Source organism: Sceloporus occidentalis, unplaced genomic scaffold, assembly GCF_023333645.1.
Source record: "Sceloporus occidentalis isolate IW3139 unplaced genomic scaffold, rSceOcc1.0.p SCAF_2, whole genome shotgun sequence".
Taxonomy (NCBI): Eukaryota; Metazoa; Chordata; class Lepidosauria; order Squamata; family Phrynosomatidae; genus Sceloporus; species Sceloporus occidentalis.
Genome location: NW_028316982.1, coordinates 19,154,932 through 19,170,954, shown reverse-complemented (window position 1 = coordinate 19,170,954; position 16,023 = coordinate 19,154,932). Strand labels below are relative to the sequence as shown.

The 16,023-nt window shown below is 39.3% G+C and overlaps 1 protein-coding gene across 2 annotated transcripts in view; it reads right to left on the bottom strand.

Moving 5' to 3' along the window:
- Positions 1 to 1,541: 1,541 nt before the first annotated feature.
- Positions 1,542 to 16,023, bottom strand: part of PLD1 (phospholipase D1) — a 147,177-nt gene continuing 132,695 nt past the window's right edge. For both annotated transcript variants that reach the window (XM_089508838.1, XM_089508839.1), the window contains 3 exons: positions 7,169 to 7,322; positions 4,143 to 4,257; positions 1,542 to 3,683 (listed from right to left, as the gene is read on the bottom strand). In XM_089508838.1, coding sequence (XP_089364964.1) covers positions 3,459 to 3,683; positions 4,143 to 4,257; positions 7,169 to 7,322 — 494 coding nt within the window. In that variant the 3' untranslated portion in view covers positions 1,542 to 3,458. The remainder of the gene's footprint in view (positions 3,684 to 4,142; positions 4,258 to 7,168; positions 7,323 to 16,023) is intronic.

Genomic DNA, 16,023 nt, shown 5'->3' with positions numbered 1-16,023 from the left:
ACAGAATAGATTCACCACTCCATATTGAAATGGGAATTACTAGCTGCCACTGGCTATTTAAGCATATGTGTATCTGGCTTAATCAGGGTACATACCCATATGAACCTCCTATTATGGTGCCAGAATGGTTTTACAAACACTTATTTTTCCAGGGTGGGAGCATGGGAGGAGAAATGGTACTTTTCTATGGGGCTGCTAGACACTTCCAATTTTAATGCCCATTAAAAACTCAGGTTTGGGACATACGAGTAGTCCTCTGCAGAAAAAGAGTATTGACTCTGGAAATCACTGTGTTGTGAGGCTACCATTGGGGATCGGAGGAGTCCCTGCTTAGCAAGAAAGTGAAAGAACTCTGAAGAAAATGGAGAAAAACTATAGCTTGTTAAAATCATATTTGGATATCACTGGATATTAACCACATAATCATGAAGAGATCCAAGACTGCTTGCTGACACATTTGTTAATTCATAGTGGTGCTCTCAGAACTTGATTTCAATATAGTTACAGTTTTAATGCAAAACTAGTATGCGAGATGGGGGGGGGGGAACAGATGGAATAAGACAGTACTTTGTTGGGACTGTTGATGTAATTAAAACAATCTAACTAAATTAAATTAATGTTTTGCATTAATTTCCTGTGTGTTCACAGTTCACATCACTGCATAGGTCTATTCCCAAGGCATACTGACCGAGAGTAGTGTCCCTACATTATGCAGCAGCAAACCAAGGTCTGTTACTAACTATATGCCAGTAGGTAGTGACAGCCAATCTTAGATCTCCATTACATGCTCCTTTGTGACATTTGCAAACCTTTATTCTCCACGTTAACATATGGGTCATAGTTTCAAATCTTCCCTGGCAAAATTTAACAGGTGAAGCGTTCTGACATAGCTGAGGTTTAAACAAAGAAAATCAATATTTAGAGGAGAGACCCAAACATAAAGCGTCCTTTCACAAGAGCACAATTATAGCATTTTCATTCCACTTTTACTGACCTGACTTTATTCTATGGAATCCTGGGGTTTGTAGTTAGTAAGGCACTATAGCTCTCTGGTGAAGAATTCTAAGTACACCTCTCTAAACTTCAAATCCCAGGATTCCATGAGATGGAACCATAGTATAGCAGTTAAAGTTGTGCCCTCCACAACTGCCATCTGCCGGCCTGAGAGGGAGTTGGCCAGGCAAGTCCAGCTCCATCAGGACTAAGCCTGAAGGAAGGAGACTCCGCCCTCCACAACTGCCATCTGCCGGCCTGAGAGGGAGTTCACCAGGCAAGTCCAGTTCCATCAGGACTAGCCTGGAAGAAGGAAGAGCCCTCCCTCCAATCCATCTGCCTTGGTCCAGGCCTTAGAGGGAGAGAAGAACCACTGGACCTCATCCCCTTTCCCTCCATCATTCCCTTCTCCTTTTGTTTCGTGTCTTTTAGATTGTAAGCCTGAGGGCAGGGAACTGTCTGATCAAAAATAATATTGTAAGCCGCCCTGAGAGCCATTAGGGCTGAAGGGCGGGATATAAATACCTAAATAAATAAAAATAAAAAAGTGGAATCATAGTGCTTTAATTTTGTAATGTGAAACTCAAAATTCACTTGAAACTCACTATCATGAGAAACGCCTTTTATATGGACCAGAAATGAACCACGCACTCCTTTCTGAGCCATGCCCTCCTGCCAGTGAACCAGGCGGCCCCTAACTACCCTTTCTGTTATATACCAGAACAAGGAGTAAACTGTTTGGGCTTCTGGGAAAGGGAAACAGCCCTATCACTTGGAATAAGATACCCATTCTAACTTTGCCTTAAGCAGTAATTTGCAAATTGGCATTCCCATTGAATTGGGAAATGAAAATTGGCATATTTTCCAGTGGATTAGAAAAAGGAAGCTGTCTGACATGAGGGCAGACTATATGTTCACTTAGCCCATTATTGCCTTCTCTTATTGGCAATGGCTCTCTAAGGCACAGTGCCCTCCAGAAGTGCTAGATTAGGATTGCCATCATCCCCATTGTGGCTTTTCAAGGGTCTTAGACAGAGCTCTTGCCATACTTTGTGTTAACCAAATTAATATCTAATTCTTTTAAAATGAAGACATTTAGACATAAACCTAGAATCTTTTGCATTCAGACTGCTGAACTGTGGCCCTTCCCGTTTAATTCTATTTTAACACATTGCTCATGCTGTATGGTATACTTGTTCGCTCAATAATAATTTACAGTTCATTGTCATTATGTGCCTTCAAATCAACTGTGTCTTACAGCAACATTGTCATACAGTTTTCTTGGCAAGAATAATTCAGAAAAGATTTGCCATTGCTTAGACTGAGAGAGTGTGACTTCCCCCAAGGGCATGCAGTTTGGTTTCAGTGGCTAACCTAGTCCAGCACTCAGACCACTATGATATGCTGACACAAACTATCTCAAAGCATTGTGTATTCTGTTTGATTGCAGACATTACAGACATGACAAAAGGAATTCTTTAGCCACATTTTGTGGTAAGCAGGAAAGAATTAATTGGTCCCTCTTGGGGAACTGTGCACTTTGGCAATCCAAATCCAAAAGATTTTTATGCAAGCCTGCGCACAAAGCAGGGGGAACTAGCTATCTCAGGAAGTTTCAGTACTCATTGTTGTAATGGAACACATAGAAGTTTAACAAGTATTTTTTGTTCTAAATACGGCTGTGCTAAAAAGCTTAGAAGCTTTGTGCAGTTTTACGATCTACTCAGTTAACAGTGATCACAGTTATGCCGAAAGTGGCATTATGCAGTGTTCTCAGCAGTTGTTACACAATTTACAGAATACTAAAAAAAGAAAGAAAAAAGAAAAAAGAAAAAAGGGAAGAGTTTAAAAAGAAACTTGATAAATAATGTAGGATTTAAGATTTAACCAACACAAATCACTTATCCACTACTGTGGAAGCATCATCACAATTACAGCACATGCATTTTCACAGCACATAGCTAAGTGTTCAGTGCATTGCTCTGAAATTAGACACATGGATGAATATTCACTGTTCCTGGTACAAGAGATAATTCCATAAGCAGTGGCTTTAGATTTCACTGTGGAAATGGATTCCAAGATCTGGTTGAACCAATGCATGGCATCAGCTGATGTTTTATCCCTGTTTTTATAACAAAAAGTTTTCAAATTTTGTTTGAAAGAACCAAACATGGAAAGGAAGCATGCAAGGAATACAGTGTCTTGCAATATCATGGGCTTTTGGCTTGCATCCCCTTCATTCTCAGGTTGCTTAAATATACCATTCTCATATCAGTAGGCAGAACTTGTCAGTTACCCATTGTTCTTCCCTGATGTATCTGAAATTCTTCCATCAAAGGCACTTCTGGGTCAGTGCAGACTTTTCTTCCAATGGCAAAAAGGTTCCAGGCAACCACAATCCATCTAGGAGATTTCCACAAAATCCTGTTGTTGTTTTAAAAAAATCCCACATAGGCCAAATCCTCTTAAGTCCAAGTCTCCATGGGTACCATGGATTCTTTTGTTCCCACAGAAGGAAGCAAATTCTCTTCATCTAGAAAACGGAATGGGAACTGGACTAGAAATCCTCGGATCTTCTTGAGCTCTTCTGCCGCTTTAGTAGGATTCTCACAAGCAAGTTTTGGTATGGTGATGAACTCTCGTAACTGGGCTAAGTTGGTTACCTGGTCACTGGGAAGGCATCGGAAAACCTAATTCAAGAGATGATGGGTGAGGTAAATCATTGGAAGAGCTTAACAACACTAAAACTTACCCAACTGTTTTAGTGGTCGTTACCTCTCTACATGCAAACCTAGTTCTGCAATGAGCACTAGGGATCTAGAGCAGTAAATTCTCTCCTCAGTCTGCAATTCCTAAGATTATTTTAGGGAAGCCATGCTAAAGTTCATACATGTATGTTAATTGACAATACGAATTACATCTTTTCATCTCTCAGTCTACTTTTGAGAAAAAAGCTGAAATAAATTGGTGAAAATTTTCAAGCAAAACTAGAAGATGACCAAACTCTAAAGTCTAAGAATGGTAGATATATGAAACAAACTTTTTTGAGTCCCTTGCAGTAAATCTCTCACCTACAAAACTTGGCCATCTGTACTTTCCTTTATATCTTTCAATAGCAAAGAGTAACATGTGGCAGTGAAGTATTTCACCTTATCAAAAATCGTGGCATTGCGTGCAGCTGTTGAAACCCATACTTCCTTGAAGAACTTGTCACTAACAGGATCTTGGATATCATTCAGGTCCACTGAATTGCCAAGGACAACTCTGAGAATGGGAGAAAACAAAAAGTGGAAACTGAACAGCACTGGATGCTTTACATGATTGTTATTGGAATCATAAATATGCAATAAGAGAAAAGGCGCTAGGAAACAAAGTTTGGAAGTTTCCTTAACAAAGACAACCAGAGTTTGAGGTTGATAATCAAGAGTTTGGTTGCTCTGTTCCAATCCCACATTTTAGTATATTCTAGGTGGATTGTCCAGGAGGTGTGGATTTTAGAATGGCAGATATGTGTCAGAGAAAGGCCTGGTTAATTTACTCTGTGGCAGCTACTCTGTCACTCATCTGGTCAGCTTGATAGCAGTTGCAATTCAAGAAGTCTTGCTAATTGTATTTCACACTCTGGCAGTAGCAGCATTCATTTCGGAGAGACTTTTCAAATAAAGAAGCCTTCAAATGAGAAGACAGTACATTACAGGGGTTTAAACAAAAAAACAAAAATGAGTGGGAAGGATAATGTGTACTTGTACTCAAAGTTAGTGTAAATTGGATGCAGGTTTTCAAGCTGGAAATGACAGAGGTTAAGTCATAAATTAAAATGATGGCACCACAGGAAGCTGCTTTCTGCCAGGAGTGTACCCATACTGCACAATTACAGTACATAGTTTAATATCATTTAAACTGCCACGGTTTTATCCCACAGAAGCCTTAAGTTTGTAATTTGTTTGTACTTTGAATTTTCTACTAGGAGACCTCTAGTCCACTCCCCTAAAATTGGAGCGCACTAGAACTCTCTAGCAGAGAATTTAAAGTACTAAATTACACTAAACTACAAATCCCAGAATTCCACAGCTTGGAGCCATTACATGCTTTGATACCTAAATGCTATAACTATGCAGTGTGGACAATGCCAGGTCAGCTATTCATCCATGAAGCCCATATTGTCTACTCTCACAAGCTGGAGTTTTAAGGTTAAGAGCAGTCTTTCCTATCACTTACTGTCTGGTCTAGTTAACAGGGGGTGTTTGTGACTGACCTGGGGCTTTCTGCATGTACAAAATATATTCTACCATAGGATAGTGGTGCATTCGCAATCAAATATATATCTACTGCAATCTTCCCAAATCTGGTGCTCGCCAGAAGTGTTGAACTATAAACTCCGCCTCTCCATTTTGGTGAGATAGGGATTCCCAGGGTATGACTTAATGAATGAGGCAGCCATCCTGAAGGTGTGTGTTGAGGAATATAGCCCTGTGGCATGCTTCCATGCAATGTCCAGAAGGTATTAAGGAGTTACCACTGTACCATCCTGAATACATCCTAAAATATCATCTGATTTCAGAAAGCCAAGCAGGTCAGGCCAAATTAGTACTTAGATGGAAGAAGGATCTCAAGATGGGGATAGGGAAGAATCCTGCTTGAAACTCTGATGGTAAGAATTGGCAATACTGGGCTTGATAGATCAATGGTCAGACTTTGGCATGAGTTAGTTTCTTATGTTCCTCTTTGCCTTTTCTTCTAGCCTGAAAATTCTAGAAGGCCACAACACAAGCAATGATTTCACTGAAATGTTACTGTCTGGTAAAAGAGTCAATGTAGATATGAGAACATCAACCTGTTTTTGGTCTAGTCTGTTGCATGTACATAAAGGCCAGGTACAGATTAGAAGAAAGGGGTGGCCAGAGTCTGCTCCTTTCTTCTCTGGATCATTGCCACGGCAACCGCACGGCAACGTGGCAACCACACGGCCGTGGCAACAATCCTCCCCAAAAAGGACCTGCAAAATGCAGCTCCTTCCTGTGATGTTGCCAAGGCACCATTAGCACCCTGAGGCATCGCGGTGACATCATGTGTGGGCCACCCTGTTTGGACGTGGTGCGCACATGGCATCATTGACATGTGCGCCATGTGGACAGTGCTGCATAAACATGGTGCTGCCGATATGTGGTAGGGTTCTGGAGTGCGTGAATGCTGCGCACTCCGGAACCCTAGAATTGACCCCAGGTTGCTGCAAACCGATGGTCTGTACTGGGCCACAGGTAAATGAAAGTTGCCAAACACCTGTATATTGCAGCAAAATAGACACTTGTTTTATTTTTCACACATTCCATGATTTTCCTTACACTTCTGCAGAATAAAAAAATATTAGAAGGCCAGAAATAGCTCTGCCAATTCCCAACAGAGAAACTCACATATACTGATAGTACACCATTGATAGTACACAGCCAATGTGGTAATACATAGTAACTATGGACAGAATCAGACTTGAACTGAAGAGATATGCTTCCAGCATTTTTGCTCCAGTATAATGCTTGCTGGATTACCTTGGGCAAATAACTGACATGCAATTTAACCTACCACACAGGATCCTCAAAAGGTAAAATGGGATAAACCCATATATGCAACCCTGTAATTCTTGGAATGAGCCGACATGGTGTAGTGTTTTGAATGTTGGACTAGGACTCTGGAGACCAGGGTTTGAACTATAATTCCCAGAATCCTCCAAGCAGTATGACCAAGGCAACTGTTCTGAGCTCCAGCCTTAGCTAGAGATCAACTGAACCTATAGCCTTCTTCATCCTAGGCATGCAATTGCCACTAATGCACCCCACTTGTTATCTGAAGCACATGCTTCACTCTTTCTAAGATTAGGTCTGGTCCTGCCCCCTAATCATCTAGGGCACATTCTGGGGCTGAATGTGGGTGGAAGGCTGCAAGAAGAGGAGCAATTTCTGCCTCCAGGCTCTTCTGGTTGAAAGCAGTTCCATCAGTGTAAAAAAAATATTTTGAGTACATTCATAATTGACAGAGTGACAACACAACCTCTAGGCTGTAATCCTATACTTGTTCTCCTAGTAGTAAACTCACACATGAATCTGCACTGCTGAACTCATACAATTGTTTATAAGGTACTTTCTCCATATTGTTTCAGCCCTACATTTGGCATCCATGGTACCTAAAACACTGAAGACGGAGAGACTGAGCAAATCTTCCAGCTTGGTAGTCCTCTCCATCCATGACAGAAGGAATGGTGTCTGTGTCCTGCACAATGATGGCCATTTCACTGTCTCGTTTCCCTAGCATGCTGCGGTCATTGATGTTAGCTGAGCCTGTTAGAGGCAGAGAAAGAAACACAGAAAACACTTGGTATGAATAAAGCAACTGCTTTGAAACACCTGGAAGGACCAGAGCAATTCATAATTCAGATTTCACTTCAGTGCATGCCAACACAGACTCTGATACATAATAAAGAGTGGGGCTGAATTGTAAGCAAAATATTTCAAATATTTCAAATTTGGTGATGCCAGTGAATTAATTTGCCACAGGGGAAAAGAGATCTATAGTCTGTATATGTCTAACTTCATTGATAGGATGTCTTGAGACTTTATTTATTTAGATATAGTGACTCAGATCCTAGATCAGGCAGGTAGAGCATTAACACTCCAATCACACACTTTGTGACTGCAACTGTCAAATCCTGAGGAGCTGCTACTGTGGCCATTCAGAGGAAGCAGAAAAGCATCAAGCAACAGAAACTGCCTTCCCTTCCAGCTGCAATTCTGCAGCTTCGCTCTGTCAAGAAAATTGCAGAAGGGAGAGGAAGCAGTCGCCTCTATTCATTCTCCTCCCCACTGCTATTTACATAGCTTCACAGCTGTCTAGGGATGGTATTTTGGATGAAGCACATAGGACTAGAGATTAGCTTCTTAAACCTCATTCAAAAGAAAGCAAAGGCACGTGTATATCACCAACAGGTTCTAGAAAAGGAAGAGAAGCATTTCTAAATGAAGGTTGTCGTGGAGATGTAACTGGAAGCTAGGTACAAGGACTGGGCAAAGAAATTAATTATCTTTACTAAGCATTCTTAAACTATGGAGGTGAAAATCAGCCTCACTTTTCTTGTGTTTCTCCCAGTACTGTCCTGCTTCCGCAGTCGCATTCCTATCCTGCTCTCATTTAAGATCAGATTGGAAGACATTGTTTATTCCTTCTTGCAAAGTAATTGGCATATTTTCTCTACTTTAAAAGAAGTCCATATTTTTGTTGAAATTTTGTTATACATTTTTTAAAATCGACTAAAGGGTGCTTCGGTGCATTTGCCAAATGTATGCTTTTTATGTGCTTGCATATCTAAAATACGCACAATTTATTTCTCCAAAGTGTACTTCATATCTTAGACAAGCACCCATTTCAGAGCCAGAGCCAGCTTTGTTCCACAATGAGTCTTGTAAGGTACAAAATGAGGCCTTTTGCTCAGAATTACAAGCCCAAATAGAAAACCCTTTCCCATCTGCATACTTCAGATGTACTTTACATAGTCTTTACACTTGAGGAAGAAATTGTTTGCTGAATAGAGTGGACTTAACTGTAGGTGTGTGTTTGTGTGTGTTGTTTTCAAAAATATTTTAGTGTGTGTGAATTTTGAATATATGAATTTATCCTACAACATCTGTACAAGTTTGGCTGTGCAAAACATTCCCTTCTGAGCCACCAACATGTGCATATAAAACTATGTGTTTCCCTTGAACAGAATCACTGTTAATTCCCAGTGACAGTATGCCCAACCTTTTTGTCTCTGAAATAACTGCTTGAATTTTTAGGAGGCTCATGGCAGACTTTCAATAGAATAAGTGGCACAACTAATACGGGAAATTAAGCAAGTAGTATATCTCCCTTAAGGCTCAAATCCTTTACTCAATTACCTAGAAGCAAGCCCCACTGAATACAAGGGGAATTAAATTTCAGTAGATAGCTACAGGATTGTGTTGTCAGTCTTCTAATGAACTCTGACAAAAAAAGGCAGATAGATCAATTTGTCAGGGTCAATGGGATTTGCTGTAACTCGTTTCTCTGATCAGCTCCCCATTTTTGGGCTATCTTAACGAAAGTCATGATTTCTTTCTTTTCTTTAAAGCAAACCTCATAACAGTACAGCAAAGAATGCATGTAAATCAAATCCATAATTTATTTAATTTCTCTAACCCTTATCCAGACAGATTTTAAAAAACAAACAAAACAACCTTCAAATTGCATGTCTTAATCTGGGATATTGTCTGAACGCAATGAGATTTCCAATGTATTCTAATGTGCCTCATTTTAACAGTAAGTAATAAAATGATTAAACATAAATTTTCAAATTTGCTTGGTCACCGGAGTGTTTTTTGGTAAACAATTAAGGGTATTCCATAATAACCAAATTAGCCCCCCCCCCCATCTTCACATTGGGTGGAATGTTTACTAGTTTACTGGTTTACTAGTCCTCATGCTTGTAAAGATACACAAATGTACAGGGACAGTCTATGAAATGATTCCATATCACAAAAGAGGAGCAAATAGCTAGTTATTGAACTTAACATTGTTACTGCTAAGAGCTGAGCTTTTCTCTGTGAGATGCCTAAATAACTTGATTGGCTTTGGACATGCTGCATCTTAACTTGGTGTGGCAGGTTCAACACAAACTACTGGATTCAAATTAAAAGAAAAGCGATTAGGAGGAACTGTTTGAATGCAAGAACTGTTCAATGGTAGAATAGACTGATTCAGAGGGTGGTGGACTCTCTTTTGGATGTCTTTAAACAGAAGCTGAATCACCATCTTTCTGGAATATTCCTGTATGAGAGAAGGCTGAACTAGATACTCCCGGGCCACTTCCAGCTCTAAGATTCTATGGATCTGTCTTGGTTAGTAAAATGCCTTGCACTGCTACATCTTCTGACGCACCCCTAGCCTCCAGTCATGTTCTCCTATCCACACTGCTACAAACACCATCTGTCATCCAACAAACATAAAATGGAATAAGCTGTATACCACAGGCAACAATGCCTCTATCATATTATTTTCAGGTAATGTACAAACCAAGGCTGGAGAGTCTTTGATTCTCTAGATATTTTGGAGTTTACTTCTCAGAAGCTCTAGCCCACATGGCATATAGTAAGGGATTCTGGAGGCTGTGCTCCAAAACATCTGGATGGTCAAAGGCTCTCCACCCTGATATAAACTATCCACTGGGTCACATTATTTCCCCTGCTTTACTATTTTGCCTTTGCTAGCATGCATCCTGCGTCACCTCTGTCAGTTTGTGTAATTTTAAAGTCAATCGATATAAATGCCTTGTGAACATCACCCACCTTTTCTCATTAATGAAACACCTGAGGCTGGTAAAAGCTGACACTCCTTATGTCAAATACATGTTCTAATATAAATAATTAAAGTCATATAAGAACAGCCAATAACAAAGCAGAAAGAACTGTGTGTTTGTGAGTGTAGGCTTCATAAACTCCAGCATTTCAGAGAAGGTTAAACCACTCTCAACCCAAATTTTTTAAAAACTGTTCAGAGGGCAACGTTTCCAAATGTTCCTAGCTGTTTCTGCAGAGCTATGCAGCAGTGTTGGAATATTATAATAACAAAAAAACTGCCAAACAGAGTAATTCTTCACACGACAGAACAGATGGAAATGTTGTGGAAGCTGTGAATGTTGCTGTTGTTTCTGAGGCAAAGCAACCACTGTATGAGCAACAAGAGGTAGCTCAGGACTGTAAGGATCAATCTAACCCCAAGGAAAATGAGGGAGTGTGCATCACCTGTTAAGTGCATAGATAAATTGCAAAGACTAGAAAAATTAGTGTTCTGGACTACAATTCAAAGAAGCCCATAGTCAGAATGGCCAGTATGCTACCTGGCAATTTTGAGAACTGTAGTCCAAAAAGTAACTGTTTCAAGCACTGAATGTACAGGTGCTACCCAATAGGTGCTTATGACGTTAATAACAAAAAATCATGTAAGTATCTGTCATATCAGTTCTGGTCATCTTTCTGTTTTTGTCATCTGCAACTCAAAGGAGAACCATCAATGAACTTGTTCTATTATACATTAAATGCCCAGATGGCATTCTCTCTCTTGGGGCTCTTTCTCTCCCCCAGAAGTTGGTAGCAGTTTATCTCAGGCTACAAAGCAGGAGGTAGGAAGGGCAGAACCTTTCCATCATCACTGCATGAAAGATCTGTTTCACATAGCCTGACTACCTGGGACTCTAGTTCCCAGTCTCTCTGTCTCTTCCTTCCACCACACCTTCCCCATTAAAGGAGCAAGATGCTCCAGCAGACATTAAGACAAAGTAGACAAGTACAGCCTCTGGGTCACACATAATGCCCCCCAAGTCTTTTTTGTGCCTCCTGGAATTTCTTCCATTAAAAACTCAACACTGCAGTTTGCCACCCAAATCTGGTAGCCAAGTGCTTAAATGCACTACAGTCAATGGAGAAAGCGGACTATCGTAAACATCAAATTAAAATCCATTTATAAGAACATTTAAGATATACTTTGATATATGTACAATTTTACTAATAATCAACCAAATGTGAGTTGGGGGGCATTTCATATGTTAAAAAGAAATGTGGGTGAAATTTATTTGTTAAAAATTAAAGAAGTATTTACAGTTTTAGTCAATTTCCCCCCTATTTTATAGGTGTGTGTGTGTGTGTGTGTGTGTGTATTTAAAATTAAAAGCTATGTCCTAGTCCTGCCCCCTAAGTCATCCCTTAGGCTTTTTGGCTTTCAGCCCCACAAGCAGGTGCTCAGTCTGAAAAGTGGTTCTTGGGCCTATAAAGAAACTACCATTAATTCTGGTGCTCTGAACCAGAAGCATGCCTACAACTGTCCCAATTTAGCAGGGGCCACCCATGTTAAATCTTCTGCCATTCCAGTTTTTCAGCCACTTTAAAAATGTCCCAGTTTCTTTCTCCTCCTCCCACTTTCCCCCTTCATCTTTGGCTTACTAGATATTACACTGGAGCAACAGGTTCTGGACATTTAACAAATGAAAGTAATTTTTAAAAAGCAACCATGGGAAGCTAAAGGAGGCTAATGTGCTTCTCAACACCGCCCCCCCCCCCAAGTGTGTGAAAAGCAGCTTTGAATTAAAAAGAAAAGAATGGAGGGGGGAGGAATGGAGAGGGTTTGGTAAAGAAAAATTAACACTTTTCCCCTCTGTCCAGTCCAGTCAATAAACTCCATAGATTACTGACACAGCTTTTCATTAAAGTCGTAGGAAAATCACCTGCACAAAATATAATTTGGTTCTGATCCAGCCATGGCTACTTGGAATTTGAATGGCTACTACTTTCCCATTAGATGTTGTTCATAATAGGGACATACTATATTGCTTGAACAAGACGTTACTGTGACTGAGGAAGGAAATGTATATAAAAAACTTCCCTTTGCTTGCTGGGACAAAACAAATAAACATAGGAAGGAACTAAATATTTCCTTTTAATTTTACTCCAAAATCTGCCATTGAGGAAATCCTCTTTAGAACCAAATTATATATTAGAGTTACTGCACAGTGTGCATCTATGTCTTTGGTGTGCAAGTGCAAATTAATTATTAAAGGTACAGAGAGCAGTTCTGAAGAGAGGGAAGAAAACATGCTTAGAGAAGCAGCCTTTCCTTCCTTGAATGACTGAGCAAGTTTGTTTTTTAGTGCCCCAAAGGGTATGGCGCAAACCAATGGATTCACATTATAGCAAAGGAGATTCCAGTAAGGAAGAGCTTGCTGACATTAAGAGGACTTTGATGTTAGAACAGATAATCTTGAAAAGCAGTAGACTCTCCTTGTCTGGAAGTTTGAATAGGCAACTGTCGAAAGATGTTTTAACAGTGGCTTCCTAAACAGGATGTTGGACTAGAAGTTGGGTTGGGAAGTTGGGTCTCTTCCAACTCTGTGATTACAATTTCACTTTATCATGACTGCATCCTATGCAGTCATGAGGCTTATAACCTGGTGAAGTACATACTAGAACTCTCTCACTGAGAATTCTAAATACCCCTCCCTATAAAAAGCTCTATTGGAATTAATAGTACCTATTACTCAGGTGGTTGTGGGGGAAGATACACTATGATCTCCACTTGAACCTACCTCCACTTAATTCAAGGAGTAACTACATGTTTAACAGTAAGTATAACACAACTTAAGTCCATGCATACATGTCATGTAGGAAATACCTAAATATCCTATGGGCCATCCTAACACATTCTGCTTCTTTCTCCTGAAATAGGACATGGATCTTATCTTGCTTACATTACCTCCAGCAAGGTTAAGAAAACTCATATAATTTAGTGACAGATGACTGGAGACTGCACAAAATCAGAACAGTGTCATTCCCAGCTTCCAGACTAGACTGCTTGCTACACTGTTTGATATTTGTTGATCTTAATTATTGCCGTCTTTTCTACTGAAATTGCCCACAGTAGGATGTAACAACACAAAGCATTAATAAAACAATAAAACAACACATCAAGGCTGTCATCTTTTCTTAATAGGAGAGAGAGATTGAGAGGGAAACAAGAAGATGAGTGTCGTATTTTTGATATATTATTTGCCCCTCCACCAAAAGCTGATGAAGTACATATGTTGGCACAAAGCATCCAGATTTCACAGCATGTTCCATTCTTGGAGGAGCAGATGACAAATTGCCCAAGCTGTAGGACAAATTCCAACTTTTATATGAGCCAGATGGGTCTGTTTCTTTGCAGAAGATCTTCATAGCAAGCCACAAAGCAGAAATGCCTTTTAACAACCCATTTCTGTTCCTTGCACCATTAAATTTAGTTGAGTAAAATAATTAATACAGCCAGCATGTTGCAGCGGTTTGACTCTTGCACTATGGCTATGGAGACCAGAGTTTGAATCCCTGCTCAGCTATGGAAACCCACTGGGTGATGCTAGGCAAGTCACATTCTCTCAGCATCAGAGGAAGGCAAAAGCAAACCCCTTCTGAACAAATCCTGCCAAGAAATTCCCGTGATAGGAGGTTTCTTGGCCTTAGCACACCATAAGTTAGAAATGACTTGAAGACACATGACAACAATAATCAAGTCTTGGACTTAGAGTGGCCATAAGTTGGAAATGATCTGAAGGCAAATAATAGCAAGAAAAATGAAACCAAGATGGTCTCACTTACCTTAATGGGTCCCTCAATGCCTGTGCTTTCATCAGCTGCCACCAGGCAGGAAAGGAACAGGCAATACAGGACACTTTGAAAATCAGCAGAGGCAGTCTCGCTTATCTATTTCTTCAGAGATTTCCCACTTGCCAGCTTGTTCTCACATAGATAGAAAGTCTTATGTAAACTTCCTTGAGTCATGAATGTAGAGACATAGCAGTGTCAGTTAGCAATATCAGTATGCGAAGGGATCTTATAGCATGAAAGACGTTGTAGCACAAGCTTTCATAGACTTGGTTTGCTTCCTCAGATGTACTTCTGTTCACTCCATGCATCTGAGGAAGTAGAATAAGTCAACTCAAGTCTAATAGATTATATGAAAGTTTATGCTACAATGTTCTTCACTCAGTCCATCTCAAAAGCGCTACAAAATTGAGTCATATTAGTTGATTGAGTCATGTTAGTTAATTCTATTGGAGTATAGCATGAATGCTTGTGCCTACAGAGTTAGGAGTAAGGGCGTGCATTCCTCATAGCTGCACTGATTATATCTGTGGTCATTTGTTTAGGATGACTGTGAAGAGGTCATTTCCTATCTCCTCCCACTCTACTAAAGATTAAGAGTTTTACAACTCTTTGTTCTAAGCTCTCTTCTCTTTCCACCATCATCCAAGATGGATGCATTACCTGCATGCATGAGGGTCAGCTCTAGGGATCCTTGTATTAAGTATAGTTTTAACCTTACCTATCTATCCTGTTTATCAGCAGCTCAGATATCTACAGTTGGGGCATGCACTACTGCTGCTTCACTTAATATATAAATATCAAATTTAATCCACTACCAATTTTTTTAATATATAATATCCAAGATATCCTTTGACATTTGTTACTTCTAGTATAAGAATATAGAAGAGAAGAGAGATTAATAACGAGAATAAGGAAAAATAATGAAATAGTTTCTAATCACGAGGATATTATAGAACATTTTAGAAATTTGTATAAATTATATACAAAGAAACAAGAGCATGGATTCAGATTAAAAGACTTTTTGAAAGAAGGGGAACTCTTTAAAATTAACGAGATACAAAGGGCAAGTTTAGACACAGAAATTACACAAGAAGAAGTATACAAAGTGATAGAAAAGAATAAAAATGGCAAATCACCAGGCCCAGATGGCTTTCCAATAGAATTTTACAGTTTTAAAAGAAGAACTAAAAGAACTTTTATGGCTAGTTATGAATAATATTTTAAATGGGAAGTTACCAGAGACATGGAAGGAATCTGAAATAATATCATTACCAAAAGAGGATAAAGATACATTAGAGGCATCAAATTATAGACTGATTTCACTACTCAATTTGGATTATAAAATATTTGCAACGATTATAGCTCAGAGACTTAAAAACTGTTTGGAAGGTATGACAGATGTAGACCAATGTGGATTTCTCCCAAAAAGATACATGAAAGATAACATGAGATGTATATTAAATATTTTGGAATATTATGAAAGACATAACGATAAAACATTAGGTTTGATATTTGTGGACATGGAAAAAGCTTTTGATTCGGTCAAATGGATAGCCCTGATGGAAATTATAGAAAACATTAATACTGGACCAAAATATAGAAATTGGATATCACAAATTTATACAAATCAAAAAGTGAGAATTAATATTAATGGAGATTTATCAAAACCAATTGTTATTGAAAAGGGCATGAGAGAGGGTTGCCCCCTGTCCCCGTTGCTGTTTTTATTAATGATGGAAATTTTGTTAAATAGAATAAAAAATAATGAAATAATACAAGGAGTGAAAATAAAACAATTTGAATATAAAATTTGTGCATTTGTGGATGATGTGGTGATAAA